At 37.2% G+C, this 9,723-nt stretch overlaps 1 protein-coding gene across 1 annotated transcript; it reads left to right on the top strand.

The window, feature by feature from the left end:
* Positions 1 to 662: 662 nt before the first annotated feature.
* Positions 663 to 9,683, top strand: LOC132063396 (mediator of RNA polymerase II transcription subunit 33A). The gene is made up of 12 exons (XM_059455915.1): positions 663 to 1,087; positions 2,227 to 2,337; positions 2,994 to 3,338; positions 3,477 to 3,784; positions 3,881 to 3,972; positions 4,376 to 4,724; positions 5,183 to 5,393; positions 5,785 to 5,899; positions 6,075 to 6,236; positions 6,601 to 7,261; positions 7,587 to 7,793; positions 8,307 to 9,683. The coding sequence occupies exons 1-12, from the start codon at positions 813 to 815 to the stop codon at positions 9,407 to 9,409; spliced, it is 3,939 nt and encodes a 1,312-aa protein (XP_059311898.1). The 5' UTR covers positions 663 to 812; the 3' UTR covers positions 9,410 to 9,683.
* Positions 9,684 to 9,723: the final 40 nt, after the last annotated feature.

The raw sequence follows: 9,723 nt of genomic DNA, 5'->3' as shown, positions 1-9,723 counted from the left end.
TCATTGAGTTTGACCTTCACATTTCTGACCAACTACGTCTCACCCACTTACATAGCTATATATTTTAGGTAAAAAAGTTGCAAATATACTCTCCTCTTTGGGATCTAGAGCAAATATATTCTCATTAAAAAATAATATTTAATGAGGAGTACATATGTTTTAAATCGCAAAATTGAGAGATATATTTGTACCTTTGCCCTATATTTTAACTCGGAAAAAGGGTTAAAAATGACCCTCTACTCTGGAAAAAGGGCTAAATATATCATCCATTATAAATTTAGGTAAAAAATACCCCTCTCATCATTAAAGTTTTTGAAATATATTTAAAATTTTTAAATCCCAACATAACTTTTTATTTTTAAGCATTTTTTTTTTTTTATACGCGAAACTTATTCGCAAGTCACATCTGAGCCACTAGGCACGAGTTTAAATGTATATGCGTTTTTTTATTTAATTGGATCGGGTTTAAATGTAGCAGATTTAAAAATGAAATCGGATTATATTAGTATTTCCGTTAAAATAGAGATATATGTAAAAAAAATTAATGAAAGGATGGGTATTTTTAATTTATATTGGAATATATTTTTAGCTGTTTTCCCTCTGCTCCCTTTTAACTCCACTTGTCTAATAACCAAAAAGAAAGCCAAAAAGAAAAGAAAGAATTAAAAATAAGGAGTGTTAACCCCTATTGTTAGCTATAGCCATGCCAAAGCCTGTCTCTCCAAACTCAAGAAAATCTCAACAAACTCAGGAAACTCCAAGTTCGAGTCTTCTACCCTTTTCTTTGTTGCAGAACTAAAAGTGATGACATAATGGAGTTATCTGTGCAGTGCAGTCTTTGGGACAGTGTTTTGGAGCTAACTAAAGTTGCCCAAGAAAAGGGTGGTGATCCATTGGTTTGGGCAATACAAGTTTCTTCATGTCTTACTTCATCTGGGGTGTCTTTGCCTTCTCTTGAATTAGCTGATTTCTTGGTATCTCACATTTGTTGGGATAACAATTTGCCTATAGCATGGAAGTTCTTGGAAAAAGCTTTGGTTCTCAAGATTGTGTCTCCCATCATTGTTTTCCCTCTGCTTTCCACCAGGTTTGTCCCTTTGTTTGTTTCATCATTGTCATTGTCTCTTTTACTTCCCAATTTGTTGATTCTTGGATGCATTTCTATCTTACTTGTCTTTGTTCTTTGGAAGATTGAATCTTTAGCTTTCTTGGATGCATTTCTATCTTACTTGTCTTTGTTCTTTGGAAGATTGAATCTTTAGCTTTCTTGGGTGCATTTCTATCTTTCTTGTCTTTGTTCTTTAAAAGAAATGTATTGTTGTAGCAAATGTACCAAGGTCAATAAGGGTCTTTGAGGAGCTTTATTAGATGATGAGTACTCCTGTTTAAATGTTTGAGGAATGTTGATGTAAACTTGCGCTTTTCTGCTTGTGTTTTGTGTTGCTTCTTGTTATTCATAGGTGCATTTTATGTATGATAAAATGGGAAAAATGCAGTCTTTAGTTGCTGTGGATATACATGATTAAATGTGTTCATTCTTGTAATGTACTTGTATTTGTCAGTTTGTATCAGAATTTCTATATGTTCTCTCTTTCTCTTGTCTTTCTTCAGAAGGAAAAAAAAAAAAAAATTCCTAAGTGTCTGACATAATCTTGTTGACTATTTAGGGCTGGATCGTTATGTGTCTCTCTATATTGACCAGGTCAACGTATTCTGAGAACTCCTCATATATCCCTGAAGTAACCATGTTTGGAGCATTTCCAATGTATATTAACAATAACTAGCTTGCAATTGGTTTACACTTCCCTTTTGTTTCCTTATTGTTGTAGTTTAAAACTACGGGCAAGCTTGGGAATCACCTCTCTGCTGTGAATTACGAGTTGGAATGAACACTCATGGGGATTTTAATGGACCTTGTGCAATAATTATCTTTTACTTGTGTAGATGTTTGAGTTCCAAATTTCCTGTTCTAATCTTTCATCTTTTGGTACGTCTTTGCATGTAACTAGTAAACAAATTTTGGCCCTTAATATGTTCTTATGGTGTTTTGTTGGCATTATAGAGTTCTCGTCAACACACTTTTGATAGCATCTTCATCATAATACATTTTCTTGTTTTTCTTCCAATGTTGACTCAAAACAAAAATTACATTTTCTTGTTTTTTTCTTTATCTTTGTGTGTGTTTGTAGCTTTATTTTTACATTCACATGCCTCTAAATTTTACAGGGTAATCCAAAATCGGCGCTTGAGGCCGGCCGCATATAGGCTCTACATGGAACTCCTCAGAAGACATATTTTCACTCTTAAAATCCAAGTAAACATGCAAAGTTATAAGAAGTGAGTGGAGTTTTCCTTTGTGTGGTGCATCTTTTTGTTTTTGTTTTTGTTTTGTTTTTTTGTTTTTTGTGGTTTTTAAGTTGCATCTGTTAATGGCTCTTTGTGTCACATTCTTCTTTAATTTAGTATTTCCTGTCATAACATTATATTACTTTTTGCAGAGGTTAGTTTCAAATCATAACCAGGACATGCCTGCTTGAGTTCATTCATTTAATGAAATATAACTAGTACATGCCTGTTTTAGTTCATAGAAAAGAACTACAATCATAGTGTGGAGTGTCGATTTTGTGTTTAGTGCTGTTTTAAAAGATTCTTTTAATGAGTGCCATCACTGGGTATGTCGTTGTTGTTGTTGTAATATTTCAAGAGTAAGGGAAAAGACGGACTGATCGTCTTTAAAATTGTAGATTAACCAAATGTATTTGCTTACATTTCACAAATTAGATGGCATGTATATTGGCGAATGTTGATTCTTGGGTATGTCAAGGGTTTAGGTCTTGAGGTGACTCTGAATTTACCTTTTGTGGTAGAATCTCCCATAACCCCTTTTGTATTATGTTCTCTCTCCATGCTTAAGTAATGCATGCATTCCACAACTGATCCATTCTGTTGATCTGACTCATATCTTTTTGGCCAAAATAATGTTTGACATGCAGGATTGTGGATTTTTTGGATAGCATCCTCCATTTGACTGACATATTTGGCGTGCACGCTGATGAGCCTGGTGTTCTTGTTGTTGAGATTATCTTCTCAATTGTTTGGCAATTACTTGATGCATCATTGGACGATGAAGGGTTGCTACAACTTACTCCAGAAAAGAAATCTAGATGGCCAACTAAACCTGAAGATATGGAGATAGATGACTGCATAACTGATATGGAGAGAAATGAACACAAACAACGGTTGAAGAATTTAAATACTCTTCTGGCAATTGAGTTGATAGGGCAATTTTTACAAAATAAAGTAACTGCCTGGATTCTCTACTTGGCTCGCCAAAACATGTCAGAACTTCTTCCCTTTTCCGAACTCTACTCATTGTTTCAAGTGCAATTTGATGTTTGTCTATGTTGAAAAGACTTAACAGTTTAGTTTTAACTTATTGAAATATATCCAACTAATATTGTGCCGAAACCTTTCAGGCCTGTTCATTGGGGAGCTTTTGTTCAGCGTATACAGCTACTAGCTGGAAATTCAGCAGCATTGCAAAGTTCAAACGTCACATCACCCGAGGCACTTCTTCAGCTGGCATCAGATGCTCACAATTTAATCAAAACAAATTCCTTACAAGAACATTATGTCAGAAGCACTTCACGTTCTCTAGCTACTTGTGCTGGTCTTTGTTTTGGAAGTAGCCGTTCTTCCCTTTGGCTTCCTCTAGATCTCTTCCTGGAAGATGCAATGGATGGTTCACAAGTTAATGCTACAGGCGCCATTGAAATTATTACTGGTGCAATTACTTTTTCTGTCACATTCTGTGTCAATATAGATATAACTGTACTAATTATTGATGTGCCTAATAGAAGGTGGTGCTTTACTTCTGTAGACTTAGTCAAGTCCCTACAAGCAATCAATGCTACAACTTGGCATGAGATATTTTTAGGACTTTGGATGGCAGCTCTACGACTTGTTCAAAGGGTTAGAAAATTCTTTTGCATTTTAGTTTGTGCTCAATGTACTCATATTTACATTCTCCAGCTTAATTTTCAAACCTTAACATTATGGGCTTCAAAGTAGTTGTGCACTATTGCCCTCCGTTTGTCATGTATAAAGCTTGTCTTAGGACATAAGAAAATATCTTTTTCATTTTCTCTAAGTGTTGAATCCCCCCAAAATGCAAGAAGATTTTTTTCTAGTGTTACCTAAACATTTTTATTATTATCGTTATTGATTGTTTTTTTTTGGTTGGATAAGTCACGTGCTGCAGTAAGGGATATATGCCTACATTGCATGAACACAAAATTAGTTTCATTCAAAAGTTGACCAAGTTTTATATCATTTGTAGCATCTTTTTTTTTACTAGTGTTGTTTCTTGTCTTAGGAGAGGGATCCAATTGATGGCCCTGTGCCTCGCCTTGATACTCGCTTGTGCATGTTGTTCTCTATCGTAACACTTGTCATTGCTGATCTTATTGAGGAAGAGGAAAGTGATGAAATTGAATCCAAAATAGGCAGGCACATGAAAAAAAAGGTTGAAGGCACACGGCGTAGGGATGTAGTTTCTTGTTTACAGAATCTGGGTGATTATCAGAGCTTGCTAACTCCACCTCAGGCAATCACTACTGCAGCCAACCAGGCTGCTGCTAAAGCAATGATGTTTAGATCAGGCATCAATACCAACACTTCATACTTTGAGTGCATCAACATGAAGGATATGCCAACCAACTGTTGTAAGCACTCTCTTTTACATAACCAAAAGTGGAGCTTGAAGGTGTATGAAACCTCCAGTGTAATACCCTTTGTTTTACTGCTGTTAACTGTAACAGAAACTCAGAGAGGCGGAAATGACGGGTTTACTGGGTTTCTAACTATAGGCTTGGGAAATTTGTTGGTTTGTCTAAATTCTATGCATGTTTTAGGCTCTAGTGAATAGTATATGTCAATAGTGTGAGTAAAAATAAGCTTTCAAACTTAGGTATAACTCAAAGTAATTGCAGTAGTATATGAGTTATCTAGAAGCAAGAGAAATGTTAAAAATTTGCGAGAAGATAGAACTCACGCGTATTTGAAAATGACACCAGGAAATGGACATTGTGGTGGTTCAACATTTCTTGAGATTTTATTGTTTATTTTTATTATGCTGTTGCTGTCTGATCACTGAAATCAAAGTTGAACGTTCGCCTTGCAGCTGGTAACCTGTATCACTTGATAGTTGAGGCATGCATTGCTAGAAATCTGCTGGACACTTCTGCTTATTTCTGGCCCGGTTATGTGAATGGACACATGAACCAGTTACCACACAGTATGCCAACCCAAGTGCCTGGTTGGTCATCATTTATGAAGGGAGCCCCGTTGACTCCAGCAATGATTAATGCTTTGGTTTCTGCTCCTGCTTCAAGGTATGCTTATGTTAGCTCTATGTTGACAATTTAGTTCCCTGAAAATGTCTACATTTCAATCATTAATTAAAGCAGAACCAAGTTTATGCTGTAACTATCTGAGGGTTAAAACTGTGTAACAATATACTGAAGCAACAATTCACTGTGTATCTTTGTGGGAAGGGCTGATGGTAGAGTTATACATAGTTGTCCTCTTATCCTACGCGATGACCCCTAAGCCCCTAGGTGTAGAAAGACAGATAGTAGTCAAAATTTATCGTAGTTGTTTGTATTGTACCCTGGTCTTCAGTTGCTTTTTTCTTTCCTGAAGCCATGTAATATCAGATGCTCTTTTTAATTGATTTAGCCAAGGGTAAAGCAACTTAATTTAAGCTCATGGATTTAATGGAAGTTTAGCAGAGCTTGAGAAGATTTTCGAGATGGCGGTCAGAGGATCAGATGATGAGAAGATAGCTGCTTCCACCATTCTTTGTGGAGCCTCACTACTTCGTGGTTGGAATATACAGGTATAAGCAAATAAGTTAGTTCAGAACAATTGTGATTCAGCTCTACAAGAGAAAGGAAAATCTTAGTTTAAATTTCAGGTCTCAAGCCTAAGTGAGCATTGAGATCTTGATACCCATTACATTAAATTGTTGCAGAGAAATAAATTGATTCTTCCTTTTGGTTATGATCATGCAGGAGCACACTGTCAATTTCATATCCAGGTTATTGTCTCCTCCAGAACCTGCTGAGTATGCTGGTAAAGATAGCCATTTGATAGGCTATGCTCCAATGTTAAATGTCTTACTCGTTGGAATAGCACCAGTGGACTGTGTTCAGATTTTCTCCCTTCACGGCATGGTATATTTGTTAAGCATTGATATTATTTCTTATATAAGATGAAAATACATTTTCTATGAATGATGGTAATCTCATTTGCATGTTGGTTACGCTACTAAGCAAAGTTACTATCAATGATGGCAATCTCTTTGTATTTTTGGTGTAAGCAAAATTATGTAGAGAATGCTGAATCTTTAATCAATTTCATAGGTTCCTTGTGAAGAGGTGTAATTAGTCTCTTGTAAGACGAACAAAGACTTTTGAATTGTAAATAGGGTGGCCAGCATTCCCTAAATGCTGATGAATATACACCTTTATCAAAAGAAAAAAGAATCTGATTTCAGCATGCCTATATAACGTCAAAGTGTTGATTTCTTTTTTGCAGGTCCCACAACTTGCTGCTTCATTAATGACAATATGTGAGGTATTTGGCTCATGTGCTCCGAATATCTCATGGACACTGACAACAGGAGAGGACATCTCAGTGCATGCTGTGTTTTCAAATGCCTTTGCTCTACTTCTAAAGTTATGGAGGTTCAACCATCCACCTATTGAATATAGAGTCGGAGATGTGCCCCCAGTGGGATGCCAGCTAACTCCCGAATATCTCCTACTAGTGAGGAATTCCCATCTTGTGTCTTCTGGAAACATGCTAAAGGACCCCAATAGAAGGAGACTTGCAGCTGTTGCAAGTTCCTCGTCTCCTAATCCAATATTTGTAGACTCGTTTCCAAAATTGAGAGTTTGGTATAGGCAACATTTGGCATGTATAGCTTCAACTTTGTGTGGTCTTGTGAATGGAACTCTTGTCTGTCAAACTGTTGATCTTTTACTCAATATGATGTTCAAAAAGATTAATGGGGGAAGTCAGAGTTTGATCTCCATAACATCTGGAAGTAGTAGCTCTTCTGGAACTGGAAGTGAGGATACTTCTCCGAGGCCTAAATTACCTGCTTGGGACATCCTCGAAGCCGTTCCTTTTGTGGTTGATGCTGCACTGACAGCATGTGCCCACGGAAGACTTTCTCCTCGTGAACTGTGCACAGGTTAGTCAATGCATGTAATAAGTGACTCTTTTAAAGTATATCTTCCTTTCAACCTAAGAATCTGCAGCTTCAAGATCATCCACTTGCACATCTCAGACTGAACTAATTAGCAATTATAACTAATTTACATTTTTCAGCATCCATCTCAAAGAATTTGATTGTAGTTGCTTCCCTGTAAATATGTATGTCTTTTATGTGTCAAAGCATAATCTCAAGGGGGGGAGGGTTAGGAATTTCAGGCACTTTGACCATGTCTTTAATTCTCATACAGGCTCTAAAATCATGGTTCTACATTGTCAAATAAGTCCCACTTTCACAATTTCAGGTCTTAAAGATTTAGCTGATTTTCTTCCTGCATCGCTAGCAACCATTGTAAGCTACTTCTCTGCTGAGGTCACTCGTGGTGTTTGGAAACCAGTTTTTATGAATGGCACTGATTGGCCAAGTCCTGCTGCAAATCTCTCCAATGTTGAGGAACAGATCAAGAAAATTTTAGCAGCCACCGGTGTAGATGTCCCAAGCCTTGCTGCAGGTTTAAGAATGTCATTATCTCTATTGAATAAAACCCACATATGTTACTTCATCTTCTTCTGAACTCACATATAGACATAAGTCTGAAGCTAAATGCTTTCTCCGTTCCAAGACGAATGACCCAATTACTGTTTTGGGGAGTCATAATTTTTCTTTAACTACACTTTGTAACCTTTTTATAGTCGTGGTAACTATAAAAAAATTGTTATTTCTAGTATTTTTAAATAGTTTTTAATATGTACATTTTGTTTCCATAAATTAAGACACTGATGTCTGAATTCTCGCTGAAAATTAAATGTGCTACTCCTCACACTTAAAACTATAACATTCTTTTTAGAAGTAAGGGAGTATCTAAAACAAGAGCAGCAAAAGATTCATGAAGAACATTTTTAAAATAACACAGCTATATGTGTCATTTCCTTCTTGGGAAGCGTACGCTTAATTATGTTTAATTCTGTAAGGACTGAAATCATCTCTGTTGTCTTGATCATTGAATTCCAAATTGTTTTCCCAGGAGGCAGCTCTCCAGCAATTCTTCCACTGCCATTGGCTGCATTTGTGAGCCTTACTATAACATATAAACTTGATAAAGCCTCGCAGCGTTTTCTCAATCTGGCAGGTCCCGCTCTGGAGTCACTTGCAGCTGGCTGCCCTTGGCCATGCATGCCAATTGTGGCTTCTTTGTGGACCCAAAAGGCAAAAAAGTGGAGTGACTTCCTTGTTTTCTCTGCATCTCGAACTGTCTTTCTTAACAACAACCATGCAGTCATTCAGCTTCTCAAAAGTTGCTTCATTGCCACCCTTGGTTTGAACTCTTCCTCCATATCAAGCAATGGTGGTATTGGTGCACTTCTTGGTCACGGATTTGGATCGCATTTCTATGGTGGTATTTCTCCAGTTGCCCCAGGTATTCTGTATCTACGAGTTTACAGATCCATCAGAGATATCATGTTCTTGAGAGAAGAGATTGTTTCACTTTTGATGCAATCTATAACTGATATAGCACGCAGTGAGCTTCCAAAACAAAGGTTGAACAAACTGAAAAATGGGAAGAAACTTGGAAATGTGTCGCTTGCTGCAACAATGACAAGGGTGAAACTAGCTGCCTTGCTTGGGGCTTCTTTATTATGGTTATCTGGTGGCTCAGGGCTTGTTCAGTCATTAATAAAAGAGACTCTTCCCTCTTGGTTCTTATCTGTTCACAGCTCTAATAATCAAGAAGGTGATCTAGTTCCCATGCTCAAAGGGTATGCACTGGCATACTTTGCAGTCCTCTGTGGAGCTTTCGCGAGTGGTGTGGACTCGTTGTCCATGGCATCAAAGCGACGTCCAAAAATCATAGGGCGCCACGTGGAATTCATAGCCAGTGTCCTGGATGGCAAAATATCACTTGGTTGTCATCCGTCTACTTGGCATGCTTATGTGTCAGGATTTGTGAGCCTGATGGTAGGTTGTACACCGACTTGGGTGTTTGAAGTGGACGCTGAGTTGTTAAAGAGGCTCAGTAAAGGCTTGAGACAATGGCATGAGGAGGACCTTGCTCTTGCTTTACTTAGCATTGGTGGGGTTGGTACAATGGGATCAGCTGCAGAACTAATCATGGAGGTTTCATCATAGTATTTTCTGTTACCGTAAGAAATTTTGTAGGTAGATTGTTGTTAGTAGTTAAACTTAGTGTTCACTCAAATAACCTTGTGTACAGTTTGAAGGTGTAACTCTACTTTTATGTGTTTCTAGGCTGTTTCTTGATGGGAGGGAAGTTATGTACATTGGGTTCTGAAAATGTATCTTTTAGGTTTGAATTACTAATGATAATCTGTATGTGATTAACAAGATTGAGCCAACTTCTGTGAAATGGTTTTATTGAAGCCACAGGATCCTCTATTACACTCTGTGCTACTCTACACACCACTGTCCCATCGTTAGTAAAT

The sequence above is a fragment of the Lycium ferocissimum genome, chromosome 7 (genome assembly GCF_029784015.1).
Source record: "Lycium ferocissimum isolate CSIRO_LF1 chromosome 7, AGI_CSIRO_Lferr_CH_V1, whole genome shotgun sequence".
Lineage (NCBI taxonomy): Eukaryota > Viridiplantae > Streptophyta > Magnoliopsida > Solanales > Solanaceae > Lycium > Lycium ferocissimum.
This window is presented reverse-complemented; position numbering and strand designations above follow the sequence as displayed.

Excerpts from the sequence above, each read along its gene's own strand:
- LOC132063396 (XM_059455915.1), top strand. The coding sequence starts at position 813 with ATGGAGTTATCTGTGCAGTGCAGTCTTTGGGACAGTGTTTTGGAGCTA. Across the intron at positions 2,338-2,993 it reads AACATGCAAAGTTATAAGAA|GATTGTGGATTTTTTGGATA; the intron begins GTGAGTGGAGTT and ends TTTGACATGCAG. Across the intron at positions 3,785-3,880 it reads CGCCATTGAAATTATTACTG|ACTTAGTCAAGTCCCTACAA; the intron begins GTGCAATTACTT and ends TTACTTCTGTAG.